The sequence below is a fragment of the Alternaria arbusti genome (genome assembly GCF_024043155.1).
Source record: "Alternaria arbusti strain BMP 1465 chromosome Unknown scaffold_2, whole genome shotgun sequence".
Lineage (NCBI taxonomy): Eukaryota > Fungi > Ascomycota > Dothideomycetes > Pleosporales > Pleosporaceae > Alternaria > Alternaria arbusti.
Window position 1 is genome coordinate 1340178 of NW_026249942.1, and position 14553 is coordinate 1354730.

General features: G+C 54.2%; 7 protein-coding genes across 7 annotated transcripts; 4 read left to right on the forward strand and 3 right to left on the reverse strand.

Annotated features, from left to right (window-relative positions):
- Positions 1–238: 238 nt before the first annotated feature.
- J4E86_002033 (uncharacterized protein) lies at positions 239–1954 on the forward strand (the record flags this gene model as incomplete). The annotated part of the gene is made up of 1 exon (XM_051442596.1): positions 239–1954. One exon carries the CDS (start codon positions 239–241, stop codon positions 1952–1954), a length of 1716 nt encoding a protein of 571 aa, XP_051306184.1.
- A 125-nt stretch (positions 1955–2079) lies between these two features.
- J4E86_002034 (uncharacterized protein) lies at positions 2080–4062 on the reverse strand (the record flags this gene model as incomplete). The annotated part of the gene is made up of 1 exon (XM_051442597.1): positions 2080–4062. The coding sequence occupies one exon, from the start codon at positions 4060–4062 to the stop codon at positions 2080–2082; it is 1983 nt and encodes a 660-aa protein (XP_051306185.1).
- Positions 4063–5350: 1288 nt separating this feature from the next.
- Positions 5351–7697, forward strand: J4E86_002035 (uncharacterized protein; the record flags this gene model as incomplete). Its single annotated transcript, XM_051442598.1, has 4 exons — positions 5351–5383; positions 5434–6368; positions 6418–7120; positions 7179–7697. 4 exons carry the CDS (start codon positions 5351–5353, stop codon positions 7695–7697), a joined length of 2190 nt encoding a protein of 729 aa, XP_051306186.1.
- Positions 7698–8502: 805 nt separating this feature from the next.
- On the forward strand, positions 8503–10029 carry DUG1 (Cys-Gly metallodipeptidase; the record flags this gene model as incomplete). The annotated part of the gene is made up of 2 exons (XM_051442599.1): positions 8503–8631; positions 8728–10029. 2 exons carry the CDS (start codon positions 8503–8505, stop codon positions 10027–10029), a joined length of 1431 nt encoding a protein of 476 aa, XP_051306187.1.
- A 380-nt stretch (positions 10030–10409) lies between these two features.
- J4E86_002037 (uncharacterized protein) lies at positions 10410–11072 on the forward strand (the record flags this gene model as incomplete). The annotated part of the gene is made up of 1 exon (XM_051442600.1): positions 10410–11072. One exon carries the CDS (start codon positions 10410–10412, stop codon positions 11070–11072), a length of 663 nt encoding a protein of 220 aa, XP_051306188.1.
- A 261-nt stretch (positions 11073–11333) lies between these two features.
- On the reverse strand, positions 11334–12200 carry J4E86_002038 (uncharacterized protein; the record flags this gene model as incomplete). The annotated part of the gene is made up of 1 exon (XM_051442601.1): positions 11334–12200. One exon carries the CDS (start codon positions 12198–12200, stop codon positions 11334–11336), a length of 867 nt encoding a protein of 288 aa, XP_051306189.1.
- A 1188-nt stretch (positions 12201–13388) lies between these two features.
- On the reverse strand, positions 13389–14500 carry J4E86_002039 (uncharacterized protein; the record flags this gene model as incomplete). The annotated part of the gene is made up of 2 exons (XM_051442602.1): positions 13389–14110; positions 14182–14500. 2 exons carry the CDS (start codon positions 14498–14500, stop codon positions 13389–13391), a joined length of 1041 nt encoding a protein of 346 aa, XP_051306190.1.
- Between the last annotated feature and the right edge of the window lie 53 nt (positions 14501–14553).

Consider the following 14553-nt stretch of genomic DNA (forward strand, 5'->3'; position numbering starts at 1 on the left):
GGCTCTACAAGGGCGATATGAACGACGTGAAAACGGAAGGCGCGCGCGAGAGAGGATGAGAAAGCAATACGTCAAGACCCTGGAGCTCCTGCGCCAATCGGCGTTTGGCTCCACCGAGATCTACCTCCGCCCTCCAGAAGTCCATCACCAGCACCACTTCTTTGCCAACCCGGACCACTGGCTGGGGAAGAAGCACCCACTCAGCTTCGAACGTTATTCTTGAACCCACGACTTCGCCATGGCGCAAGCTTTTCCGTACACGTACTACGCCTGCGACTGCTTCGACAACAACACCACGACCTCTACGAAACGCACGACGCACGTCCTCGCTGCCTTTGACGATGAAGAAGAGACCTTGGATCCGAGGAACCCACGCTCCAACTACGCGCTTTACCCGCTCGAACATCTCCTCTACTGCGAAGACTGCCTGCAAATACGGTGTCCACGATGCGTGATAGAGGAGACGCTGAATTGGTACTGCCCGAACTGCTTGTTCGAAGTACCGAGCTCCGTGGTTAAGAGCGATGGGAATCGGTGCACGCGCAATTGCTTCAATTGCCCCGTGTGCATCTCGCCGCTCATAGTCAACCTTCTCGACAACCCTGACGCGGACCAAGGAGTGCCAGACCGACACATACTCGCGTGTCCGTACTGTCATTGGAGTACGATCGAGACGGGCATAGAGTTCGAGAAGCATACAGGCGTGTATTCGCAGATTGCACGGATAGCGAATGGAGGCAAGCCGATACCGACCGCGAAAGAGCGCGACAAGGAGCGCGAGAGGCGCAAGGAACTCGAGGCTCGGCAGAGAGACTCAAGGAACCCATTATCTCCTTCCAGCGACTCTACAGCTATGGATGTCGAGCAGTATGAGCCACCGACACGCGACGATCTATTCTCGAACCTGGGTGCTTTTTACAAGGCGCAGCTCGACTCACAGACACCAGCGAATCCTCTCGAGATGAACTTCTCCTCGCCCTCGGCCTATTCCCGCATCATGAATCTCTATTCAACGAATACAGCGAAAAAGCAGAAGCGCAACAAGCCGACGCCGATGCGAGAGGCTGCGTCGGAGTTAGAAGGCCTGGTCATTCACGACCCCGCCGCAGACAACGCAGCGATCGAGCGCATCAAACGAGACGGTTGGGGCAGTACCTTGTCGCCTGCCCAGAAGCTCGCACAGCTGGATCCTCATATGCAGTTCGATAACGAGCTCCGGCCGATACCAACTCTCCTCTGCACAAAGCGATCAAAAAGATGCCGGTCCTGTCGACACATCCTGTCCAAGCCAGAGTCCAAGATCACATCAACACGATACAAGATCAAGCTGTTGGCACTGAATCACATCCCTAGGCTCAGCATTCGCGCACTACCCCCCAACCCAGCTGTGCCACCAGTCCCAGGCTCCATGCCCGCCCCACAGCCTCCTTTCAACTACAATACCCTCCGTCCGGGCATCGCAACGCACTTCCTCCTCCACGTCAGCAACCCGCTCTTCGATCCGATTCAAGTCACGCTCGCCACGTCAAGCACCACACCTGGCAAAGTACAGTCTCGCGTAACGATACTATGCCCACAATTCGAAGTTGGAGCTAATACCGATGTCTGGGACGACGCGCTCGCTTCGGGTCCGGCGCCTATGCCTCGCCGCTCGACCATCAACGCCGAGACAGGACAGATTGAAGCGGGAAAGATTTGGGATAAAGGACGGAATTGGACTAGTGTAGCTATCGAAGTCATACCAGGCTTCCTTAGCGAGCTTGGGGGCGAGGATGAGCTGGACGAAGATGAAGATCTGCTTGAGATACCAATATTCGTGCGTATCGAGTTCGAGGCAGATGTCAACGCAGAAGAGAGGGGGTTGGGCGATTCTAGGGGAAGCAAAGGGGAGAGAGAGAAACGGGAGGAGGCGTTCTGGACGGTTGTTGGTGCGGGTCGCATAGCGAGTGCGTAGGTTATTACGGTGATGATGCGCGTTTGTGATACCCATTTGTTTATTTGAGGACAGGAGATTAGACACATTGCTACTTGCTAATCCCATCGCGCTAGCCGCGACGAATGGATTCATTCCTCAACAGACTACCCAAAGTGCGTCTCATTAGGGAAGACTTCCCCATCCTTCTTCTTCTTCCTCGTCACCATGCCGTCCAGCGTGCCCTGACTCGCTTCTCTCTTATGTCCTACTTTCTTCTCACTCCGCACTGCCATCTTCTTCGCCTGCTTTGGGCTCGGCGGCTCGTCTACATGCGTATCCTCTTCATGCCCATCAGCGTCTTCATGATCCTCTTCTTTGACCATCGCGCCTGGCGGCCCTTTACTACCTTCCGTCGGTCCCTCTGCGTTATCCTCGAAGAGCTTCCGCCACGTACCATCAAGCACCTTTGGCGAGTTTCCATACAAGTTAACATGATATGCGTTCTTCATACCCTGAATACAAATCTCCCTCCTCTTCGCAAAATCAAACATCGGCTTCGGATAGACTTTCATCTTACCTTCGCCCACCTCCTCCGACCCATCCCCCTTGACCAAACACCCCCACTTCTTCTGATCCGCAATCGGCGCTTTCCACGGTTCGTAGATATACTTCTTGTCGAACTGCGCTAGTTCGGGCACGTACTTTCGCACGAAGTCGCCCTCTTTATCCCATTTCTGGGGAAAGGCAATGGGCGAGTAGCACCGGTAGAACTGCGCGAAGAACGCTGTGCAAGACAACCACTGCCAGTTCCCGATGTTACACGCAGCTTCATGATCAATGAGCCATTCTTCAAAGACCTCGGCGCCACGCTCCCAGTCTATGTAACAACCACCCCTCGTAAGGAAGCAGGCGACGGCGTGGCGACCGAGGTGGTGGATCCAGCCTTCCTGGGCAAGTTGACGCATGAGCGCGTCGATCCAGGGGAATCCCGTTCGACCGTGTTTCCAGCGCTGGAAATACACTTCCGCTTCTGCGTTGTCAACTAGATACTCGCCGGTGATGAGATTGGTCTTGGTGTCGATCTTGGAGGGTAGGTGCCAGGGTATGAAGCGACAGTGTGGGTTGTTGTATGTTTGGCCGAAGGAGTAGCCCAGCCCTGCCTGTGCGCCAAAGTACATGTCGCGGAAGAGGAGTTGGCCTGTTAGACTGGTGGGTGGTTGCGAGGCTTTTCCTTTGTACTTGTCGACAACGTCTTGGGCGCGCCAGTAGAAGAGGCGGCAGCTCAAGGAGCCGAAGTGCATGTGTGGGGAGAGGAGTGTTGTGGACTGGGGCTCGAAATCGGTCGGGGCGGTTTTTGGCTTCTCGAATGTTGCTGTGTAGTCTGTGTCTGCTATGATTTTGTCGAGGGCTTGCAATGCTACCGTTTCGCCGCCCCGGTGCGAGGTTGTTGCTGGCTTCAGGCCTAGCTCTTCCATTGTTGGTACTGCGAAATCGCCTTTTGGTCCTGCGAGAGCAGAGTACGAAGCTTCGTCGCCGTCTCTTTGAATCGCATTGATGTCCGGTGCGCTTTCTGGCTTCTCTTGATCAAACTTCAGATCCGTTTCCCCTGGGTCAGGCAGGGAGTTGGGAGCGGGGATAGGTCTTGGAATCGATCCGATCTTCTTTCCTGCGGCCTGCACCTGGTTGATGGTCATGGTGGGTTTTCCATGGTTATGTTTGACCAGCTCATCAGGATCGTACAAGGTTCTTCCGGTCTTCATGATGACTTCGACCCCGGCTTTCTTTGCAAGTTCCGTCACCTTCTCATCCCGTTCTCTTGCATATGCATCGGTATCTTTCTCGAACACTAGATGTGTGATCTTCCATGCCTTGAATAGCTTGGGTAACAATGTTTGCGGTGCTTCACGAATGAGGAAGAGTTTTGACTTTGGGTTGAGCTTGGTAATCGACTTGGAGAGGTCGTTTTGACAATCCAGGAGATACTGCCAGCGATTGGGGCCTACTCGAGCGCGGTAAACGTAATGCGGATCCCAAGTCCATATAGGGTAGAGACATTCTGGCTTGAGATCCAATGCGGCTTTGAGAGCTGGAGAATCGTGGAGTCTTAAATCGGTCCGGAACCAGTAGATCACTCGTGGTTTCGACATCTCTCACGCACGTGTGGTAGTTGAAGTTGGTAGGGTGAAGCTTCGAGATGAGAAAACGGGGATCTGCTCAGTCGATTCCATGTGATGGACCCACCGAACTACAGCAAAGATAATACCTAGGTACTCTGCAACTACTGGGGGAAAACCGCATGGCTGGTATGAATGCTGTCATCGATCGGAGCTAGGGCACTCGCTAATCTTCCTTAGTCCATCCCAGATCCCAGACACCAATCGGTCTCACTGCTCTCTCCGACGGTGGGACCTGGGACGACGATTGAACCCTGAGCTTATGTGAACATGCTGAGGGTTTTGCAGCTGCAAGTTCGACGTTGTTTGACAGCTACTCGAAGCCCTGATGGTTGTTGCCCTTGACACAGCACACAGCGGATGCGCCTGCGGTCTCATCTCATGTTAATCTTTGTCAAGGCCTGCCCAAGGTGGACGGCAATTGGGTAGCTTTTTCCTGCGTAAAGATGGCGGTCAGGAAATTTGCCCATCCCTCTGCGCATGCCCAACCTCAAACGCGCCTTTCGCAGCGTGAAGCCTTAAAATCAGCCAAGTTGCTCCGAGAAACCCAAACACAGGGCACTGGCCAGACACCGTCCAGGGTCCTCTCAAGGCACATGAGTTGTCTTGTTGGGCAGTATCACGGCTTTGCTAGCCGAAATGAGGTGCGCTGCGGGGACAATTGGTGGCGCACATGGGCGAATAGCAATTGTCGGGTAGCAAGTAGCACCGAAAGACGTCGTTGAGATTGAGAGGGTGCAGCTGCACACTGCATGCAGAGATAGTAGCAGCTATAGTCAAAAGCAAGCAGAGGGAAAGCAGGGCGGCGGGTGCGCGTGCGATGATGAAAGAACGGCTCACTAGCGGGCGGGTTCATGCGTCATGGCCTCGGGGAGCTTCGAGGTTTGGCCCAAGCTCCCATAAGCTCGTGGACCCATGGTTTGTTGTGTGCAAACAATCTCTCAACAGATACTGCAGCGCTTTGCCCGAATGAGTAAAGAAGGGACTCTGACAGCGCAGAGGGTCGAGTTGGCGTGAAAGCGCGTGCTTGCTGTTCCCGCGTGAAGTACTTAGAATTGCCGTGCTGCAGTTTACCGCTGCTCGCGTCGGTACCACTTGCACTGCAGATCAGCGCCTGCCTCGACACATTCGCTGGCTGCGGGGAAACTACCACAACCCGTATCGAAGCTCCGCGCTCTACTCTACTCTAGACCCATCTCCCCAGGCCTCACCCGCCGCCCACTTGCCCTCCACCTTTCTCTATTCTTCACTGTCGAACAAGATGGCACAACCACTGGAAGATGCGTACATCACGGTGAGCAACATGCAGGTAGTAACACGCACGCGAGCTAATCAATCGTGCAGCTTCTTATGAGCGATTCCTACCTACCAGGCGCAGTCGTTCTTGCAAACTCTCTGCGCGATGCCGGCACCACCAAGAAGCTTGCCGTGCTCGTCACGATGGAGACCCTTTCAGCTGATACCATTTCGGAGCTCAAGACGCTCTACGACTACCTGATTCCCGTCGAGCGCATACGGAATGCCAATCCTGCGAACCTCTATGTCATGGGGCGACCTGATCTGGCCTTTGCGTTCACGAAGATTGCCCTGTGGAGACAGACTCAGTTCCGCAAGCTCGTGTACCTCGACGCAGACGTGGTAGCGCTGAGGGCGTTGGACGAGCTGTTCGACATCGAGGCGTCGTTTGCTGCTGCTCCAGATATTGGCTGGCCAGATGCTTTCAACAGCGGTGTCATGGTCATCACGCCAGACATGGGCGAGTACTGGGCACTGCAGACTATGGCAGCGACTGGCGACAGCTTCGATGGCGCAGACCAAGGCTTACTGAACCAGTACTTCGAACACCGTCCGTGGCAGCGATTGAAGTTTACCTACAACTGTACGCCAAATGCCGAATACCAATGGGAGCCCGCATACCGCCACTACAAGCGCGACATTGCCGCGGTCCACTTTATCGGCAAGAACAAGCCCTGGATGGCCCAACATGCGGGAGGGAAGGGTGTCTATGGAGAACTGGTAGCGCGATGGTGGGCGGTGCATCAAAGGCATCTGCACAAGGCGAAGGGTCAACGAGCTGGTGAGGGAAAGAGCACTCTTGGTGACTCCATGCTTTCTTCCTCTACTCCTGCCCCTCTCGAAGCCTCCGCCGTTACGACCGAGCCTCCCATGACCGAATTTGAAGATGAGATTCAGAATATTGACCAAGGTGTGATAGAACCAACCCCCACGGTCGAACAACGCAAGTTCTCTGCGCCCGAGATGCAATGGGACGCCACCAAGTACGCTCTTTTCACATCGAGATCACTGGGTAACAGCTGACAAGTCCAGGTTTGAGCCACCAGCGTCATCGAGACCCGAAGCTGCCAACTTCCCTACGCAAACGTATGCCTTCAGTGATAGCCGATCGCTCTTCAAGGCACCACGAGCCTATCCCGATGCGCCGCGAGACATGTGGTACCAGGTTCCAGAAACGAGGGAAGCGCCCAAGGCCATCTTCCCATGGGAGCAAGAGGTGGATAGACCTAAGCCGACGCGTGTGTTTGCCGAGGACTTGTCACCACAGCCAACCCCTCAGGTGATGTCGCCAACACATGCTTTCTCAACCACACACTTCGACGAGAGCGATAAGGTCGCTCCAGTCGCAGCCGAAAAGGTTAGAAATATTGGTAATACTATAGCCTCGAGCTCTACTGACCAAGGCTGGCAGTCTTATCAAAACAATAGCGGCAACGCCTGGGATAATGTTCCAGGCATCGACAGCTATGTTCGTGCCATATCGGATCTGAGTGGAATACGGGGTAAGAACCAGTCGCTACAACAGACCACAGGCACGGACGACATTAGTTCGCCTATATTGGATCGCAAGCAACGCCGTGAGAGCTTAGTCCTCACCGACTTCCCGTCCGCAGTGGAGCGACCGAGTCTTCCTGTAACACCTGCGCCGGTTCGTCGTCCAATGTTCTGGGGCGAAGAGAGGAACCAGACAGGCGAGCTACCTTCTGCTACAGGAGTGCCGGATCAGACCGAATGGGTATGTTTACGATACACCTTTTCCTCTTTCAATCCTGAGCTGACTTTGAACTTTTAAGAATCCTGAGGAGAAGCTTGACCAGTTACGGCGGTCATCCCTGATCGAATTCGAGCACCTGAAGAAAGACGAGCACCCAAACCCACCAATGCGTGCACTTCCCGAGCACTCAATTGCCGGGGAGGAGAAGACTGGCACTTCGTTTGGACTTGATGGAGCGAACGATCAGGGCATTCCCGGATCTTTCCCAAGCGTTGTCGAGAAAGACTTTGCTAGCAGCGACCCTGCACCAGACGTGCGACCGAGTTCCAGTGATCGTTCCTTCGCACATGGGGACGAGAGCTCTGCGCCCCAGCACTACTCCCAGCAGGACTTTTCCTCTGGATCTTCCAGCACCTTTGGGCAGAACTTCTCAAGCTCGACATCGCAGGTAACATCCACGGAACAGACTACCAGTCAGTCTTCGCAATCAGTCCAGGCTGGAGGCATGACTTTCACTGTCCCCGTCTTCGAGGAGGGTACTTCAGCTGACGCCCAAGCCGCTGGGGATGATCTCAGTCCGACACAGAGTCGGACCTAGAACAAGATGATGAACGAATGATGGATATCAATGTTTGCGGTACCAATTTGTCGGTTATTGACCATGGACGATCTCTTGCTGCTAACGATGGAGGATACATGTTGCGATCTCAGTTTTACCCTTTCGTCTTGATACCTGTATGTTTCGTGTCTTTCGTTCGCGAGCCTTCTAGCATTTGCATCGTCACTGCATAGCGATCTGTTGTAGCTCATTATCCATACTTGCTTGCAGGGTTTGCTTCAAATTGTAAGATGTACAGGGTGATGGACTCGCTTCACTCAATGGAAATCTGACCACCTTGGATCCTATATTGACGCTAGGTCTTCTAGTTTGCTTGTTTTCGTCTTCATGTAGGCTGCAGGCCCGTTGAGACTCTTCCTTGAACGAGTTGGAATGCCAACGATGACTGAAGACCGAGGCATGCGCGAGAATATGCAGGGAACATTTCGTGCATGCTTCCCTAGGCAAGCTCGGGCCCGCTGATCCACTCGTCGGAAGCTTGACAGGCTTGACTTGACCGACGGTGTGGTTGGCGTTCGCGCGTTTGCCCTGTGCCCTCTCAATCATGCCCCGCTTGCCCCTCCCCACCCAATTTGCCCTTGGACGAGCACCTGCCCGATCCATCTCAGCCTGTAGACCGCGAATAAGCGCCACAGCCACTCATAGAAGCCTCTTCTGTCATCCACGAAGCTTCCACTTCTCGCCCTCACTGAGACTCGTCGCTACGCCTATCCGCTGCGACCAATACACGCCCGAAAGAATACCCAACGCCGCCTGGCCATATCTGTACCACCCGTTCAACAAGATGGCACACCTCGACCCGTACTTCAAGCAGGTAGATGCCTTGCAGGGCAACTTTATCGAGAGACTGAGGGAGGCGGTCGCTATTCCCAGTATCAGCTCAGAAGACCAGAGGAGACCCGATGTAGTCAAGGTACGACATGAAACCCCAAGAGATATGCAGTCAAGTCTTTGTTTTGGGTTAAGATATTAGATGCACGTCTGAATGTATGACTGACTTCAAATGCAGATGGGCCACTGGTTGGCCGACCAGATCAAGGCACTCGGTGGTGATGTTGAGCTCCGCGAGCTCGGAAAGCAGCCTGGTCGCGAGCACCTTGATCTCCCACCGTGCCTTCTCGGACGCTACGGAAACGACCCAAAGAAGCTCAACGTCCTCGTTTACGGTCACTACGATGTGCAGCCCGCGAACAAGTCCGACGGCTGGGCGACCGACCCCTTCACCCTGAGCATCGATGACAAGGACCGTATGTACGGACGCGGTAGCACAGATGACAAGGGTCCGGTTCTTGGCTGGTTAAACGCCATCGAAGCCCACCAGAAGGCCGGCGTAGAGCTACCAGTGAACCTGGTCATGTGCTTCGAGGGCATGGAAGAGAACGGATCAGAAGGTCTGGACGACACTATCCGTGCCGAGGCCAAGAAGTTCTTCAAGGACGTCGACGTTGTCTGTATCTCGGACAACTACTGGCTAGGAACTGAGAAGCCATGCTTGACATACGGTGTCCGCGGATGCAACTACTACCAAGTTGAGGTTTCTGGCCCTGGTCAAGATCTACACTCCGGTGTCTACGGTGGAATGACACACGAGCCCATGACCGATTTGGTTCGCATCATGAACTCATTCGTCGACCCCGACGGCAAGATCCTCATCAAGGGTGTCGACGATCTCGTCGCTCCTCTTACTGACGAGGAAGCCGCGCTTTACCCACCCATCGCCTTCACCATGGACGGTCTGAGGGAATCACTAGGTGGTGCAGTAACGATCCACGACAGCAAGGAGGAAGCGCTGAAGCACAAGATGCGATACCCTTCATTGTCCCTCCACGGTATTGAGGGTGCTTTCTACTCTGAGGGAGCAAAGACCGTTATCCCAGCAAAGGTTATTGGAAAGTTCTCCATCCGCACAGTACCCAACATGGAGATTGACCCAGTCACCAAGCTGGTTGAGAAGCACGTCAACGACGAGTTCGCTAAGCTGAAGTCGAAGAACACGATGAAGTTCAGCGTGGTACACTGCGGAAAGTGGTGGGTCGAGGACCCCAACCACCCCAACTACACTGCTGCTGCCAAGGCTGTCGAGCGTGTCTTTGGTGTAAAGCCAGACATGACTCGGGAGGGTGGTAGCATTCCCGTTACATTGACCTTCCAGGAAGAACTTGGCAAGAACGTCCTGTTGCTACCAATGGGCAGCTCAACTGACGCTGCTCACTCGATCAACGAGAAGCTGGACAAGAGGAACTACATTGAGGGCACCAAGCTGCTAGGAGCCTACTTGCACTACGTCGCAGGAGAGATGAAGCGCGAGTAGAATGCCGCACTATGAGTAACATCGTCGGTCTGGTTCCCGTAAATACTTAGGTGGTTTGCTACCAACAAGAAATAAATACCCATTCAGCAGTGTGCTTCTCAGTCGACCCCAGCTCGATGACGTGACGGGCTCATGTCGTGCATTTTCATCGATATCTTAGGATTATGACAATTCGCACAACGTTGAAATATAGTCTTGCGCACTGTACCCTGATTATGTGCCGGCGGTAGTCTGGGGGTGGAAGATGGGATCCCGCCCAGCTTTGACCACCCCGGCGCGGAACAACTAAAAAAGTTCGGCATCGCTCCACCAGGAACGGCCAGCACCGTGCCAACGCGTGCACCACAGCAGGCACGCCAACCCACACACCCAATTCCACAATGTCAACATGTAAATCCCTCCTCCGAGCCTGTCCCTCGCAACGGACGACGCCGTCGCTCCTGCCCCTCACCCAATGCCGCTTCGAATCCACAACCCGGCGACACAGAAAACTGCTCGCACTCCCCGAAGCCCCATCCTACACACCCGACCGCTCTGCGCCCACACTGGTCTTCAATCCGCCGTCCTCGGCGCCAAACGTCTACCACACCCCGCTCAAGTTCCTGCCCAAGGAAGATAAGCGGAGACAGTTATACGCTGCCGCCCAACAATACGCAACCAAACTGGCGCACACGCGGCAATCCTCGCCCATTGCCGCACCGGGAACACCGCTCAGCACAGAAGGTTTCTTGCCTCCGCGCCCTTCAGCATCCCTGCCTGCGCCGCTCCGGAAGCCGTACGAGAAGACGTATCATCTCAACGAGGCGGACATTGCCGAGATTAGGAGACTGAGGAGTGCGGACCCGGATACGTGGACTAGAGTTAAGCTAGCGGAGAAGTTTGGCTGTAGTCAATTCTTTGTGGGCATGGTGGCTAAGAACGAGGCGAAGGCGGAGAGGGTGGAGAAGGAACACGAGGCTGCGAGGAGGAAGTGGGGTACAAGGAGACGGGAGGCTAGGGAAGATCGGGGGAGGAGGAAGGTGCTTTGGGGGAGGGACGCTTAGATGGATGGTGTTTCTGGAGGCTATTTGGGTGGCTCTTGTATGATCTTGGCTTAGATGGCGCGGAGCCTGGGTGGCTTGGGATACGGAAACAATGTGGATATGGTATACGATATGTGTAAAGCGCAAAGGAATATTTGTAGTCTGGTATATCATACTACCGATTTGAAACACATACCGATCCAACCCGTCGTTGAACCGTGTTCTGAAGGGTATCATCCCAAGCCGTTGCAAACGCCAGATTCCTTCATGAAATACCACGCATCACCTTGCACCATCCCTTTCCATCTCAATCCCCTTCCCTACCCTGAAAACAAATCCTTCGCCGTCCCTCGCGCCCACACCAACCCTCCAGCACTCAAATCGGCCTCGACTAACCACCTCCCATCGCTGCACTCTCTCCTTCTCAGCATCTTCCACGCTAATCCCCGGAGCAAACTTAACTACATCCACCCGCCGAACTGCCAATCTTGTAACAGGGGAGCCTTGTGGCCACGATGTAGGCAACGACGGCCGGTACGATGACAGCGTGGTAGACTGCGATGTCAGTATTGTAGCGCAGGAGAGTAGCTTGCCCAGTTTCGCAACGCGGGTGGTAAGCTGTGTGGATGCCGTCGCGAGGGTATTCGAGGAGCTAGATACAGTAGTACTGGTATTCCGTATCGACCAGACGAACGCATCGATGTCTTCAAGGATGATGGAGTGGATACGACGGTGCATGCTCTTATGTTGAGGATCATCATTGAGAAGGTATTCTGGTAGTGAGTCAAGAGTCGCGAGGAAAGAGGACCAGGACTGTGGGCGGAAGATGTGGAGATGTGGTAGTGCGGTTTTGATTGTGGATTTCATGTCGGCTTTGAGGACGTCGTTGATTTCCTTTTCCGCGGTGACAAGGCTGGTTTTGAGAAGGGTGAACATGACTTCTACTAGTCGGGGGATGCTGAAGTGGTGCAGTGGGTCGAAGAGTATGACGGCGCCTTCTTGGCCATAGAGAGGGGTGGAAGAGAAGCTGGGAGGGAGGATGGCGTGGGCGATGATGAGGTAGATGAGTGAGGTTTTCCCTGCTCCTGAGGCGTGATGGGTTGGCGGTGGAGAGATGATTTCGAGGATTGGTGAAGATGGGTTTAGCATTAGGCGGTCGATTTCTGGTATGTTGAAATGAGAGGGTTGGGCCGTGTTTGTGTTGTTGGCTCTGTTGGAATCAGTATCAGTTTGTGTAGCACGAAAGTAAAAGTTGAGAGAAAAGAATGTGTTAGTTATGAGGAGTAAACGTACATTCCATGTTCCTGCGACATAAAATCACGTAGAGACTTGAACAGCTGTATTTTCGTTAACATTACTCAACTCGTGCATCGAGCGTGTGTCGATATGACATACCGAGCTCAGGTCCTCGACCTCAACTTCGATCAACAACTTCTCCCCCAACCTCTTCGCCCCATCACCATTCATTTCCATCTCCCATGCAGATCAACCCTTGACCCTTTCCAGTCCTTTCTAGGCACGACCCTGCTCTTTTAATATCACTTCCCCCGCGCAATGGCGCCACCAATCTCCACAATCCCGGTGACCGACTTGGAAGCTTCGATCAACACTCTACCGTCGGGAAAACGACGGAATCCACCGGTCAATCTGAGCGACTGCGCACTGAAGGAACTCGTGCAGTATAAATGCAACGTAGAGGCGCCGAAGAAGAAGGGCGCTGCGCCGCAAATCATATGCGAGCCGCTGGTTCACTTGTTAAGAAAGTGAGTGTTGGTGGAGTGAGGTGGAAGGCACGAGGTCTTGGCATTGTGACCAGGAACTGGGAGTTGGTGTTATCAAGCTGAGCGCATGGCTAATGAGAGTATAGGTGTTCAGGAGGTTTGACTGTGGAGACTACGGCGTGGGAGGAGTGGAAGGCGAAACAGGAAGGTGCGATGGTTGAGCGATGAGATCAAGTCACCACCCACAGCCTCACACAACATCGTACTTTAGGTGGCGGTTTACACAGGAGGCATGATTATTATACATGTATTTTTAACTATGAGATCTTGCTAAGGATTCAAGGAGTAAATCCAATCTAAATATGAACTCGATGGGATGAATAGTGAGTTCGCATTGACCAAACTTTGTGTAGCCTTCAGCTACGCTGTGTAGGAGAGCGAGTAGACTATAGTACAACTTGCAACGAAAAAAATAGACAATCAACGCCGCCTTAATGCCTAAAACGTATCTCGAAGCCCCGCGGCCGAAATGCAGGTACCCAAACGCCTCGCTATCAAAATGCTAGTAAAACGACTTTTTCTGAAGGTGTCGCCGCCATTGACCGGCTGTGACGAACTATGAGACGCCCGTCGCGGATTTCCTCCAGTACTTTTGGTCGTAGTTGACGTGCACGCCTTCTTCCAGATTGACGTTACGATCGGCGGTGGGCTGCCGTATTGGAGCGTCTTGATGCGTGTTGTAGTCATCGTCGTCTTCGTCCATTTGAGCTTGCCGCCGCTCTTCTTCCTTCTCTCGCTGGTTCTCTTCATCTAGCAGGTCTGTCATGGCGGCTTGCCACAGTTGGTCGCTCTCTTTCATGCGCCTACTGCGCTTCCGCTTGCCAACATTTTGCTTCTGCACGCCTGCCTTTTGCGCCGCCATGAGTTTTCGCAGACTCTGCTCGGCAAGAATGCCCTCTTCTGTCGCCTTCTCCCTGATTTTGCGCGGGTCATTTTCGCGTTTTGTGAAGACTGGCGTCGCTGTGTATGTGTGTTTCGACGGGAATCCAGGGAAGTGTTTTGGTATGTATGGACGCGTTTCTTTGTCCGCCTTGCCGGAGAGTCCAGGGCCTAGCAATGACTCGGTGTCGGGCGGCGGAGCTTCTGGAGGCGCGGGAGGTGCAAAGTAGGGCTGTAAGACAGACGACGGGATCTCGCCTGTGTCGAAATGTTGTTCGAGGGGCGCAGAGCCGCGCAGGCCGGCGGAAGTGAGGGCATAGATCCAGTCGTGCGCGACCGTTTCGGTGCGTCGCGAGCTGATCATGGACGTGCGTACTTGTGTTAGAAAGTTGGTCATGTCTGTGACGGGTCAGTCTGGAAAACTGCAGTGGGCACTCGCGGCCAGTCTCTGTCGCAAGGTGAAGCCATACAGGAATCAACCAGCGCCCGGAACTCCTCCAACGCGTCCGGACGCGCGCTCTCGAAACCGATGCCTTTACATTGGATGGCTATTGCGCGCCGCAGCTGCTGGTCGAAAAAGTCTTTGCTCTCGCCAAAGACATCGTGCTCCGCGCTGATGGGGTCGGCAATGTGCTGGATCGGCTGCGTGTGGTGCAGCGCCCGTACGACTTGTCGCTTCTTGGGGTGCGGCTCTCCGTACGTCGGCGCATGGTCCGCTTCATGTGCCCGCTTCATGCCTGCGATTGCGCCCTCGCTGCTGGCGCTGGGGGATAGTATGATGCCTGGCATATGCTGCTCGTTGTCGCGGATCCGGTGGGAGGGTACGCCGTGGGAGGAGGTTG